Source organism: Zootoca vivipara, chromosome 5, assembly GCF_963506605.1.
Source record: "Zootoca vivipara chromosome 5, rZooViv1.1, whole genome shotgun sequence".
In the NCBI taxonomy this organism is placed as follows: domain Eukaryota; kingdom Metazoa; phylum Chordata; class Lepidosauria; order Squamata; family Lacertidae; genus Zootoca; species Zootoca vivipara.
The window spans coordinates 73,978,036-73,992,276 of NC_083280.1; the positions used below are offsets into that span (position 1 = coordinate 73,978,036).

The following is a 14,241-nucleotide window of genomic DNA, read 5'->3' on the forward strand; positions in this document are numbered from 1 at the left end:
CAGCAAGGATACTGGAGCACAGAATTTTTTGCTCTGCAATCAAGTCCGTATGTCACCAGATTCATTTCCACAATAAACAGAGATGTTTGGGCAGCTAGCCTTTGTGTATTTTGCAGTGTGCCAGGGGGAAAAGGGTGGGGAGTGGGTGGGGGGACACACAAATTCAAAGGAAGACACGTTTGATTAGCCACATCAGGCTACTCATGAGACTTGGGAGATTAAGAACTCCATATACCCGATGGTCTGCTGGTTTGGCACTATTTCCTCCTGTATTTCCTTACAACTCAAAGCTTGTTGCCTTTGCTGTAATCTAGGCACCCTTGAGAACCAAGGGGGAGAAAAACAAAACGGAAAGATTGCATCAAAATGTGCTTTGCTCTCATAGCCGCGTCTTCATAATGGATGATTAACCGCCGCCGCCACAAACCGGTTAAGCATTTGGATTTAACCCTAATTCTGACAGGGCACAGGCAGAGTGACATGAGCTGGTGGGGATACTCTAGCACAGGCATCCCCAAATTGCGGCCCTCCAGATTTTTGGCCTACAACTCCCATGATCCCTCGCTAACAGGACCAGTGGTCGGGGAAGATGGGAATTGTAGTCCAAAACATCTGGAGGGCCGAAGTTTAGGGATGCCTGCTCTAGCATCCTGTTTAATGTAAACACAACAGTTTTGTCCCTATGGGGGTGAAGTCAAACTGTTGGAAGTTGCAGCGCCTGCTGTGGCTGTGGAGACCAATGCGGGAGAGACATGTTTTGTTGCAGCCGGGGTAGGTGAAAGCATCTGGCTGGGCTGCTGTAGATGCACCATGGCTTTTCTTCTCTCCACACTCCTCTCAGCGGTCATTCCTCCTCTGGTCACTGCTATGGATGCACAACCTGACTGCCTGCAGTCTCTGGGCACTGTGGTCATCTGCAAGGGATTCCCACACAGCGGGGTTGATGATGTTGCCTGCCTCCACCTCATGTTTGCAGACATCTTTGGAACACAGTCTACCAATGGGCCTGGTGACTGAGGCCAGCTCCACGCTACAGAATAACTGTGTCAATCCCATTCTTCAAACCAGGGAGTGGAGAGGGAACAAATGATGAGTGCTCTTGCCCTGGGAATCTGATGCATGGGAGTGAATTTGCTGCTTGGCAGGACTGTCTGCTGTCACTTGCACTCACAAGCAGGAAAACGTTATTATGCTCATATCCAGCTTGATTATACTCAGATTATTCCACGCTCAGATTATTCTGAGTGTGGAAACTCAGAAATATCTGGGGTGGGGAAATTTAACCGCCAGGCCCTCCCCCCCCTCCCACTTTCTGGATTTCCAGTCTCTTCTTCCTCCCTCTATTAGTGTGCACTGGGAGAGAGGAAACTCTCTATCAGGATGCATAGAAGGAAGGAGAAAGAAGAGGCTGTCTCCCCAGAAACAGTTGGGAGGACAATGTCACACACTTCGGCTAGAGTCCTTAGTGATACAGGGTACCTGCTGGGGAGTGGACTTCTCTCCCCTTTAAATCGTCCCATTATAAAGAAGAGGGGTACAAAAAGTGCTAGATGCCTTAGAAACAAAAGAGGCTTCATTGTAAGTACCATTCTGATGTATATGACTGGATCATGATCAGAAAGGATGATTACAACCAGCTAGTTAAACTAAATTAGCCCTGCTGGTTTGGGCCCATAATAAAGAGTTGGGGATGGGCTTAAATCTGTAGTTAGAACCTCTACGCCCCCTGGTATGATGACCCATGAACAGTGCCGTAGCCACGGGGGAGCTAGCCAAGGTTTTTTTTTTTTGCCCCAGGTGAAGCCTCCAGATGGGTGCCATTGATGCTCTCAGACTGTGCGTGTGAACGCAAATGTGTGTGGGAGGGTGTGGGGGTGTCAAACTTGGTCTTTGACCTGGGTGAAATAAAGCCTAGTTTCGCTCCTGCTCCCAAGATCAATCAAGAATGGTGTCTCATAATGTTTGCTATCTGTGCTCTAACTAAGCCAAGACCATAAGGGAAAATATATTATCTTTGGTGTTTGGCCCTCAGCTTCACAATTCTGCTCCTCTGATTCATCAAAAGCAGAATGTGGCCATCTACTAAAAGTGGTGCAAATCACCTTTGTTCAGACTGGGTTTGGGTGGCTGGAGATTAGGGAGGAACAGAGGTGTGAAGGCCTGGGGATTGGGAAGATTCAGTGGATGGGTGGGGGAACAGATCCACCTACATCTTTTCAGAAACGAATAGGAGGAGGAGAAACATGGGGGAGGCAGTGGTTTCCTCACCTATTTTTCAATTTTTTTCTCAGGCCTTCACATATGTAGAAGAGTAAGGCAACAACGGGATTAATATTTTGTAATTGGACTTTTAAACATTCATATTGTTATCCACCCTGGGCCACTGAGATGGTGCTTAATATTTTGTAATTGGAGTTTTTAAAATTAATATTGTTATCCACCCTACACCCTTGAGACAATGCTTAATATTTTGTAATTGGACTTTAAAAAATTAATATTGTTATCCACCCTGGGCCCTTGACATGATGCAGGTTATACAATGAATAATAAGTAATTATCTAACTTATAAAATATACATTATCAATTGGGGCAGGTGTGAGGATAATGAACAAGGATTTTCAAATGTTTTTGTGTTGTTGTTTTGCTCTTATGTGTGCAGATCACTGGGGTTGCCAGCTCCTGAACATTGGTTACTTAAGCAGCTCCAGCGCAGGAAATATTATGCATTAAAAGCAGTAGTTTGGAGGGAAGAACAGGAGACTCTTCTCCCATAGGGCAAGCACAGAGACATCATTAAAGTAACTGGTGATGTATCTGCATTCAGAATGAGTAAACGCAAACCACAGATTGTAAATAAGACTAACATTTGGGCACCAATATCGCAGCAAGTGTTTTTATTATGCAGAAAACAAGATGTCCAGAAATGCCATTCTTAAAAAATGCCAGTTACTTTTATGATTTAGAAATCCATTTACTTGGAATAAAGTATTATTGGCTTACAGCGCAATCAGTAAACCCACACTGAATTCAATGGGAGTTATCCACAAGTCAGGTGAGGCTGCAATCATGCACTTAATGGTAAACACCATTGAACTCAGTGAGATGTACTTTTGAGTAGACATGCATACAACTGCACCATGAATGTCTCTTTAATGAAGGCCTGGCATTGCATGTTCACTTGGGGGGGGGGTGTATTTTGTCTCGTTATGGCATTCCCACTACACAAATGTGCAAAGCATCGTATTATGCCTTTATTCACAACACACATCAGTTTATAGAGGCAACAAAAGAACAGTCCTGTGGCATTTTAATAAAGCAGGAAGCAAAAACAAAATACAAAAAAAAAAACCTGGAGTTTTTCAGCAACAAAATAAACGGTTGTAAATTTTAATACTGGTTTTCTCTATACTGTTCCTATCTTCTGACAGCTTCTCAACAGCTTCCAGATAAATGTACCCTGGGGAAAATACAAAGCAATGAAAGTTTGCCTGATTGAGTACTGATGGATTAATAATGAGAAAATAAATTTCCATGTACATATGGCTGTCATTACAATTTAAAAAATTCTTTAGTAATGATTTATTACTCTCTTTTGACAATTTTTGATAACGCCCACAGAGTTATGCTTGTCTATTTCTGCTCTCTCCATGTTCCATCTTTCCCATCAAAAAGGGCTGGTCTTTTTGCGCCCAGTCCTCAAGAGGCTGAAATTAGTTTTCTGGAGCAGTCATAAGAACCCAGAAGTGTCCTACAGGAGGATATCCAGCCTCCTGCTTCTTCTAGTGGCCAATTAGATGCCTCTGGGAAAAGCACAAGCAGGATGTGGGGCAACTGCCCTCTCCCGCTATTGTTCCCCAATGTCTTTTATTCAGAGGCATTACATCTCCCATCATAGAGAAAGGGGGGGTTTGTTGGTGTTTGAGAGACAGCGCCTGCTGTAGCTGCAGAGATCTAGGGTGCAAGCCTGGCAGGCCCAAGTTGCCCTGCCCTCACATGAAGTCTTGGGTTTGCAATTTTGGAGAGTGGAGTCCACAGCGCTGGGGAGTGGGCTGGCTGGCGAGGCCCCCTAGATTTAGAGGACCTAGGCTTCAGCCTACTTAGCCTATCCATAAATCCTGCACTGAAGCCTGGGCAGTGTGTATGGAGGTCCTTCACCATAATGACTCGCAGCCATTCCCTCTTTAAGCCATCAAATAATGTTGTCAGTATATAGATTTGTTGCCCTAGAAATATATATAGAGATTTGACTGCTCTGTTTAACTGAGCTCAATTTTTAATCAAGCTAAATGCTTAAAGATCAGAAAAGTTAATATCACACAGAAACGTTTGAACAATATATACCTGTTTAACCATACAGTACCCACAGTTCTATATAACAAATTTTAGAGAGTGTTATGGACAAACAGGTTGTGATTTTTTCAGTTTCAGCGCCTTTTCTCTCTTCTGTTTGGTGCAGCTAATAAACTGCCTTCTCATAAATTGCCTCATTGGATGCACCAGGTGAAGCCTGGCTATAAAGCAAAGCGGGGGGGGCTGTTGGCTGAACAGGCGCCTGAACAACAACGCGCGGCTGCGCAGCCATTCGCCTCAGGGGCCGCCAGGGGAGCGCGGCCTTCTAACAAGGAGCTGTGGCCGAGGCGGGACAAGGAGAAGGAGGCGGAGGAAAAGGCGGGCCCTGCGCTGCAGTTGGGCCGGAGCAGCGGCGAAGGAGGCGGAGCGGGAAGTTTGAACTGCGGCGGCTCTGAGGAGGAGGAGGCGGCCATAGCCATAGCCGAGGCGGGAAAGGCGATGAGGCGGTGCCGGGCAGGCCGCGTTGCCGACGAGCAGCAGGTGAAGGAGGGACAGGTGAGCAGTGGGGGCCGTTCGCCTCCCCGCCTTTGGGGGGGGGGCGGAGAGCAAACGCGCGTTGCTGTTGTTTTGGAGGTCTGTCTCCCCGTCCTCCTTGCATGCTGCATCAAGTAAATAGTAATCAGGGGAGGAGAGAAGGCGGCGACATGGATTCCCGCCCCCTCCCCTCCCTCGTCTCCTTTCCTGGCAGCGGCCGGCTAAAGCCCCAGGAGAAGGCAGGGGCCGGGCGCCCATCGCCCTTTTAGACCCAGGAGCCAAAAATTTGGAAACGGGCTAGGGATGAGGTATTAAAGTTCAACCCTCCCCGCTTTGGAGACTCTCGGATTTTGGCTTTGGGCGGTTTTTCTTCAAGGACACCCCCCCCGACTTTTTGCTCCCTTTCAGTGGTGTAGCGGAGCAGGGATGGGGAAGGGACGAAGGGCTGCAGCAGGGACGGCGAGGTGCCCTCCGGCGACCCTCTTTTTTTTTGCCGGCCCAGTGACCGCCAAATAAAGGAAAGCCCCTAAACCGACCAGAATGCCACCCAATAGCGAGCAGTCCCATCGTTTTACTCTTTGATAGGCTGCACCTTAAGCAAAGCTGCCTTAGTGCTGAAGCTCTCATCAATGAAAAGAAAGCCACCTTCGTTTGCACAGTACTGTACAGCGTAGTCTTAGAAGGGTTGTCAGGAAGGACACCTGCCCCTCAGATTTTACTGCACCCGAGTAGTCCTCGAAGGATCTCTTGAGCCATGCCATAGCCTCCCTGTGTGATGCTGGCTTTCTAGTTTTAGGACTCTGGTCACCCCTTGGACTCTAGCCAGGCCTTTTGGGCTGAGAGCCTTAACGCAGCCCACGGGCAGTGGGCAAATTGCCTTTTAGAAAAGTATGGTCCATCTTCTCCAGGATCCTTGGAACATAGACTGAAAATGTCTTTAACCCCATCGCAGAACTGAATATGAAATAAAAATCTACACCTCCTAGTAAGGATAAGTTAGCTTATACCCTACAGATGTTGATGAACTACACTAGTTCCCACCATACTTTACTACAGTGGTACCTCGGTTTATGAACACAATTGGTTCCGGAAGTCTGTTCATAAACTGAAGCGTTCATAAACTGAAGTGAACTTTCCCATTGAAAGTAATGGAAAGTGAATTAATCTGTTCCAGATGGGTCCGCGGCGTTCATAAACGAAAATTCGTAAACCGAGGTGTTCATAAACCGAGGTTCCACTGTATTGGCTAAGGAGGCTGCGGGCTGATGATGGTTGTAGTTCCTGTCATCTGTTGTTCCTGGTTTAACTAACTTTATTCCCCTCCAATAAATCATAAATCTGTCATTTGGGGTTTATCTGACAACTCCATTGTGTTTTGGTGTTTAGGATGGCAGCATTCAAGAAAAAATTGACTTTGAAACGAGAATGCGAGAAGGAATTTGTAAGCTGCTTGCTGTGAGCACACAAAAGGACCAAATATTGCATGCAGTTAAGAATCTGATGGTTTGCAATGCTCGCATCCTTGCCTACAGGAGAGAATTACAGAAACAGACAGGAGAATCAACCATGAAGAGAACCACAGTGCGGTCAGTAGTAATCTCAAGAGTTTTCTTGCAAGCATTCCCCATTAATCACTCATTATTACAGTAATGGCCTGTACTTCAGCATGGGGTAACTACTCACCAACCAATATTCTCCAAACATTGGGTTTTTAATGAAAATATTACTGACTTAATTGCTGTGATGGGACATGGGTGGCACTGTGGCTTGCCGATCGGAAGGTTGGCGGTTTGAATCCCCGCAATGGGGTGAGCTCCCGTTGCTCGGTCCCAGCTCCTGCCCACCTAGCAGTTCGAAAGCATGTCAAGTACAAGTAGATAAATAGGTACTGCTCCGGTGGGAAGGTTAATGGCATTTCCGTGCGCTGCTCTGGTTTGCTAGAAGCGACTTAGTCATGCTGTCTGCGGACAAACGCCGGATCTCTCTGCCTATAGAGCAAGATGAGTGCCGCAACCCCAGAGTCGTCTGCGACTGGACCTAATGGTCAGGGGTACCTTTATTTACCTTTAATTGCTGTGATGCAACAAATGTTTCTGCTGCTGAAGTTGAAAGACAGGTGCAATTTCTGTAAGCAGCAGATGATCGGTGTGGCCTTAGTCTCATTCAGGGACTAAGAACAGTTTTAGCTGCTGCACTAGTTGGAAGAAAAGTAGAGGGTTGAAAGAGCAGATAATTCTTATGAAGGAGATCCAGGAGTCAAGGAGATCTTGAGATGGGTCTAGTGACAAGAAACACCATCCTGTGTGGGAACCACTTTGGGTTTGGAGGAGTGACTCCCACATGGCTAGGATAACCTGGTCCCCTAATGAAGAAACACAGGAAGGAGCAAGTGATAATGTGTAAATTTTCTGTAAGCAATGGGAACGAGCTCTGCAACCCTCAGAAGCAAAGTATTCTCAGGGCAGGTGTGACCTTTAAAGTGTTTTGAGCCTTGCAGTTACATTTCTTATCTAAAGATGCCATATCAAATGTTAGAAGACACAGAAAAGCTTGGGCATATATTTACAATATCTTCCCTGTACACACCCCCCCCCCCCAATAAAATAAAATAAAACGATTAATTGGTGCCATCTGCTGGTCAATATTGATAACTACATCAACCAAGAAAGGAAATAAAATACCTGTCCTCCAGCCAACTCGAAAAAGATGGTTTAGGATTTTAAAATCCTGAATTTAATTATTATTATGCTTCACTGTAGCTTTGGCCACTTGCTTATTTTTGTATTATATTACATTTTTAATGTATTCATTCATTGCTTTTTACACAAAATTGTCAAAGTAACTTAGAAAAACAAGAAATACGAAAATGAAAATATATGAACAGAATCTAAAACGCTAATCCATATATGACAGATTCATTCCACTAAAAGGATGAGCACAAAAGAGGAAGTAGTCTGCCAAAAGGAGGACAGGGCACCATTGAATTTCTATGCTGGACGTGGAAAAGGGTGTTTCGCAGCTGGGGCAGCTGACAGCCTAGGTTTCTGTGCTAGGCAGCATGTATATACTACCTCCTCTCTGCCTAGCACAGAAACCAAAAGAGGTTGCCACTGATGGCTCAGAGCACTTCATCTCTCCTCCAGCAGCCTATTACATATTCTTACTGGACATCCAGGAGGTGAAGCTTCCTATTTAACATCCTGCATAGAAACGAAGGGGTTGGCAGCAGCTGCTCCTTCCTTCTACCACCAGCCTGTTGTGCTTTTGTGCTAGACATGCAGCAGACCAAGCACCTGCTTGTCTAGCATACCAACACAGCAGGCTGATGGCAGAGGAATTGCGCAATCTGTAACTCCAGCACTATTCTACTTTGTTTTTATGCTGAGCAGGGCATTGTCTCTTGTATGTCGAGTGAAGAGACATAGTGGGTTCATGGCAAAAGGACCAAGTGATAATGCCTCTACAAGGACTTTTCCTGTGTGTCCAGTAAAGAAGCAAAGGAGGAAGTAAATTGTTTTAATTTGTTGCTCTGTCCATCTTGCCCCAGTTCCTGTTATGAGTAAAAAGGATACCTAGAGAAATTTGCCCAAGACACAAAGTACCATACTAGTTATGTTCTAATGTCATTGAAAGATGGGAATTTGCAGAAAAGCACAAATGTGGTTTGCCAGATTTGTTTGGTTTCAACCAGGCTTAGAAGTTCCAGTAGATTTTATATGATAGAGCTATTTGGAGGGTGTGTGTTAATGTTCACAGTTATGAATGTGCTACAGTGTCCTAAAAATGTGTCATTTTTGAACCCTAAGTGGCTTAATTTTAATGGGTTGGTTAGAGTTGCAATACAGTGGTACCTCGACTAATGAATAACCCTACTTAGGAAAAATTCTACTTACGAACGATACAAATTGGGGCCTGCTTACTAATTTTTTCGACATCCGAAGGCTGGATCGAGCCCCCACCGCCCGAGGCCGGATCGGGCGCTGCGGCCTACGGCCAGATCGGCCCCCCCACTGCCGCCCCATGCGGCCTCTTGGCGCTCGGCCCACGGCTGGATCAGCCGCCGCTGCCGGCGGCCTATGGCCAGATCGCCCCCCCCCGCTGCCGCCCCTAGCGGCCTCCTGACGCTCGGCTTACGACCGGATCGGCCCCCGTCGCCACCACTAGCTGGCCTCCCACCAGATCGCCGCCTCCCCCACTCGGCCTATGGCCGGATCAGGCCCCCGCCGCCACCCGCCCGCGCTCCCTGCACTGAAAGGTAATGTTGCTGTGCAGTTTGCGTGCCTTTAAAGTCTTTAAAGTCTCTTTTAAAGGGTCTTTTTCCTAGGCTCCGGGACGAATTAATCCATTCCCAATGCATTCCTATGGGAAACATAGTTTCGACTTACGAATGTTTCTACTCACGAATGTGCATTCGGAACAGATTAAATTCGCAAGTAGAGGTTCCACTGTACTTTGATGTGTGGATCCCTCTTGAGCATAACTGACTACACAATAATTTGACCTCAGACAAATTTATTTTGAAAGAAGAGAAGTAGATAGAAATTAATTTCTTTATCTAATTATAAGCTTTATTTTGTTTTGTCAGATGTTCAGATTTTGCAGCTAAAGACCGTGAAGCTTGTGCAGGCAGACTTGCCATATCAGGTATTATTATGTTCTGAAAGCCTTCAGTTGGTGAGCTTGAAAATTTGCTGATGCAATATAAATTGCAATGCAGTGTCTTTTCATTGAAATGCATGCTCTCTGTGTGAAATGGCTAGCCTTGGGTAACTCTGTAACTAAATCCATTTGGAAAGTAAATGCATTCATTGCATTTAAGATAATATTCAAGACCTTATCACCCTCACTGTGTAACTGTCTTGTACAAAGGATAGGCTTTTACATTTCCAGCTTCATCACTGGAGGATATAACTGCTTAAGAACCAAGCAAGTGTATATCTCAAGTTTTGAAAATTACTTCTGATGTGGCATAAGCAGTGAAATTACAAGTATTGCATTCTAAATAGTACTTCTATGTCTTGGTCCTAAACTGGCATACTCCGAAAATAAGGCTCATTAATTTAAACAGAATGCAAGGTGCATTTAACTGGCCAGTAGGATCACAGTCTTAGTTTTTTCAAAAGGTGCGTAGGGAGAGGGGATCTGTGATGTTCTCGCTTTTAAATTGATCATCCTCGCCTATCTGAAGGCCTCCTGTTTTAATGACTTGCCCATTCCCCCTCATTACCGCTTATGCCTTGAATTTGCTCCCCAAACAGCTTTATTAATTGAAGCCCTTCCTCAAGGCTCACTTCACCCATGACTCCTTTGGCTTACCTCCTTAGTTCCAAATTCAAAGCCTAAATATATGTATTTGCATCTTCAAAGATTGTTCCAATTACGTTTGCCTCATCTTCGTTGTAGACACCTGTCCTATTGCCTAAATCATGGGTAGGCAAACTAAGGCCGGGGGGCCGGATCCGGCCCAATAGCCTTCTCAGTCTGGCCCGTGGACAGTCCGGGAATCAGCATGTTTCTACATGAGTAGAATGTGTGCTTTTATTTAAAATACATCTCTTGAGTTATTTGTGGGGCATAGGAATTCATTCATCCACCCCCCCCCAAAAAAAATAGTCTGGCCCCCCACAAGGTCTGAGGGACAGTGGACTGGCCCCCTGCTGAAAAAGTTTGCTGACCACTGGTCTAAATCTAGATTGTTAACTGATTTGGACAGAAACCTTGTTGTTCCTTGTTGCTGTTTACATAACACCACCATTGTGCATGGCATTTTTCTGATTACAGAAGGTCCCTGCCTCAAGCTTTGGAGGGACTATGAGACTGGGCCAAGGCCATGTACCTGTTCAGCACAGTGGATGGTAGCATTATCACTGGATTCAGGATAGCACATAGGGAGTTCAGACCTTGGGGAGAAAGATGAGCAGTTCCATCTTGGACATACTGAGTTTGAAACAACATAACTTGCAAGTAGAAATATCAGGTGGCTGGAGATGTAGGGTTGCAGGGAGAACAGCTCAGGAGGAGAGAAAGAAAGAGCTGAGTGTTCTCTCCCTGCAGGGGGTACAGAAAGCCATAGCATTACAGATTTGATGAGGTCTCTCAGGAATAATGTGCAGTGGCAGAAAAGCAGGGATCCAGGAACAGATCTCAGAGGAACCCAAGAACAGATCCCCAACAGAGAGGAAAAGCAAAAGAAGAGCTTCCACCTATGGAAATATTGAAAGAGCTATTAGACTGATCAGAAGACAATCAGTGAAAGGCCAAATTATGGAAACCCAGGACATAAAAGTGAATTGTATAGGGGAGAAATAGCAGCAGCAGCAGCACTAATTTTCCAACTTGCCAGGCTAAACTACAAAACCTTTGCCTGTGTGCCAGAATATAATTATATAAAGTGATTACTGGTAGTTGGTCTGACCAGCAATTTTTTTCTGGTGAAGCTCTGAAGAAAATAACCTTCTGCCTTTATCCTATATAATAATATGCAAGTTGTCCCTGCGTCCAAGCTGTCCCGTGTGTCCCTGGGTCACTGCGCATGTCCCCCAGAGACACAGGGATTGGACGGAGGGACAACGGCCAACCGCCGCTCCGCCAACCGCCGCTCCGAAGCCCAGTCTCATGCTGGAGGTGCGTGGTGAGTCGGCGGGGGAAAGAAGCGCTCCCCCCGGCAGCCTTGCCGCGCACCGCCGGCATGGGACTGCGCTTCCTCGGCGAACACAAGCAGGCAGACAGCCCGCCTGCTTGCCTTCCCCGAGGAAGCCGAAGCGGCAGCGGGCGGCAAGGGAAGCCGGCTTTTTCCTCCCCTTTTTCCCGCCGCCACTAAGCCAGTCCCCGAGCTGAAGTGCGGCGCGGCGGGGGCTTTTCGCCGTTTGCCTTCCCGGAGCGAAGGGGGAGGCAAACGGCGAAAAGCACCCGCCGCGCCGCACTTCGGCTCGGGGACTGGCTTGGCGTGCGCGGCGAGGCGGCGGGGGGGGAGGAGAAGCGCTCCTCCCCCCCGCCTCACCACGCAGCGCTGACATGGGACGGGGCTTCGGAGACCTTCTCCGAAGCCCCGTCTCATGCGGGAGGTGCGCGGCGAGGCGGCGGTGGGGGGGGGAGAAGCGCTCCTCCTCCCCCGCCACCTCGGCACGCAGCGCCGACATGGGACGGGGCTTCGGAGACCTTCTCCGAAGCCCCGTCTCATGCGGGAGGTGCGCGGCGAGGAGGCGGGGGGGAGAAGCGCTCCTCCCCCCCGCCGCCTCACCACGCAGCGCTGACATGGGACGGGGCTTCGGAGACCTTCTCCGAAGCCCCGTCTCACGCGGGAGGTGCGCGGCGAGGCGGCGGGGGGGGGAGAAGCGCTCCTCCCCCCCGCCGCCTCAGCACGCAGTGCCGGCATGAGACGGGGCTTCGGAGACCTCCGAAGCTCCGTCCCATGCCGGCGCTGCACAGAGCAGCGTTCTAGCGCCCGTTTTTAAACAGGCTGAATTCTACTAGTTGAAAATAAATCTATTATTGCCAGCTTTTTATCTGTTTAGTTTAAATTCTACTTTATTCTTGCCTCAGTGTTGGATTTTGTTACATTAATGTGACTCCAAGAAACGGATAGCCAATTAAATGCTATGAAATCTTTGAAGCAGAGTCTCATGAGAATACATTGCCAGTGGGATTTATTGCTGAAATAGCAGGCTTCGATAATGTGCACCATAGGCCAAAGAATGTCTGCTTATGAAATTGATTGAGATGTAATCTTCTTTGACACGAAGCTGTTCACTTCTGCCATTCCACATTTCCCTGCATGTTGCAAACTCTTTATGAAGCATCATTTGAAAGCCAAGTTACTTTGATTTTTACTCATAACTGGAAATGAGTGATTCTAATAAATTGCCATTCTAGTTTTAGTAAACAGTGTAAAACATCACATCTCAACTCTTTCTGTGATTATTGGGTGCTTCTCTTCCTTTTAAAGCCAAGTTTATCCTAATTTTTTTCCAAAGTGTTGGAAAAATATGCAGCTTGTCAGTGTCTCCCAATATCTCCCTCTTGTGGTGTCCAAATCATTTTGCTTATTAGTTGGCAACACAAAGGTATAATATTCCATACAAAATTATCCTGTGATTTCAGAATATAGTGTGATGCATCTTCCTCAAAGATAGCAGGAGCTGTCATGTTCAAGGGTCGACATAATTTGGCCTTGGAGGAGGAGTTTGGATTTGACATCCCGCTTTATCACTACCCTAAGGAGCCGAAGCAATGAATGATTTCACTGTTTTGCAAGCATCCTTGAGACATGGTGGAAGGAGTGGGAGATTCTGAATAAAAGTGCTTTCTTATGTTGAGCTAGCCAAGTGCATTTATGGACTTGTTCTTGCAGAATCAGACTGCTGGTTCTTCCAGCCTAGGGCTGTTTACTCTCTGTGGCAGTAGCTCACCAAACTTTCGGGCAAAGTTCTTCTGCGTCATTGATGCCCATGGTCCTTTAGAAGAACCTGGCACACTGTGAAATAACAATCTGTCACTGAGATATTCCCAAGGTAAATCAGCACTATTGACTCAATAATGGACTAAAATAAATAAAAGCTCCCAACTACCAAGTAAAGTGGTACCTCACGAACAAATCGGCTCCCGAACGCCGCAAACCTGGGAGTGAGTGTTCCGGTTTGCAAATATTTTTTGGAAGTTGAGCATCCAACATCTGCGGCTTCCAATTGAGTGCAGGAAGGCAATCAGACGTTACACCTTGGTTTTCGAACGGTTTTGGGAGTCGAACAGACTCCCGGAACTAATTAAGTTCAAGAACCAAGGTACCACTGTATTTTTAGGTACAGTACATTTGTGTAAGATTCTAAACTGTTCTTAAATGAAAATGCCCTTTCAGTTGACGTTCTTGTGAAATTCTGCCAAAGGGAAGCCGATGATAATTGAACAGTATAATTGATGATTGATTAGGCAGGCTGCTGGATACTGTGTGCTTGACTTTTGCCACAGATAAGGATTAAAAGAAACAATTCTGAATTATTGGATTGTATTGGGATAGCATCATGATGTCACCATGTTTAATTTCTCCTACTTACTTTTAGATCTCCGAATTCCATTAATGTGGAAAGGCTCTGATCACTTCAGCAGCAGAGACAGTACGTATGTTTTGTAAAATTGTTTTGTACAACTAAACAGGAGGGCTCAATCTCCTATTATTAGCGGTTGAGCAAGAGGGCATTGTGCAGCATTTACTTCTCACTTGGCATGTAATGTGACCTCGCAATAGACCTAACATAGTTATTTGAAATAGGCTGACTTGAAATCTATAGTTCTTAAAATATGCAATGCTTGGAAGAGTGTAGAGTGACAGAAGTGTATGATGCTATCACATATTCAGTAGTAGGAGAGCTGAAATATCAGATAAAGATACAGAAAGTAATCCTGCTAGTTGAAACATTGAAA

General features: G+C 46.2%; 1 protein-coding gene across 1 annotated transcript in view; it reads left to right on the forward strand.

Moving 5' to 3' along the window:
* The first annotated feature begins 4,791 nt into the window (after window positions 1-4,791).
* Window positions 4,792-14,241, forward strand: part of RTKN2 (rhotekin 2) — a 32,582-nt gene continuing 23,132 nt past the window's right edge. Inside the window, exons 1-4 of the mRNA XM_035138071.2 lie at window positions 4,792-4,845; window positions 6,211-6,410; window positions 9,410-9,468; window positions 13,881-13,934. Of these exons, the coding sequence (XP_034993962.2) occupies window positions 6,250-6,410; window positions 9,410-9,468; window positions 13,881-13,934 (274 nt within the window). The 5' untranslated portion in view covers window positions 4,792-4,845; window positions 6,211-6,249. The remainder of the gene's footprint in view (window positions 4,846-6,210; window positions 6,411-9,409; window positions 9,469-13,880; window positions 13,935-14,241) is intronic.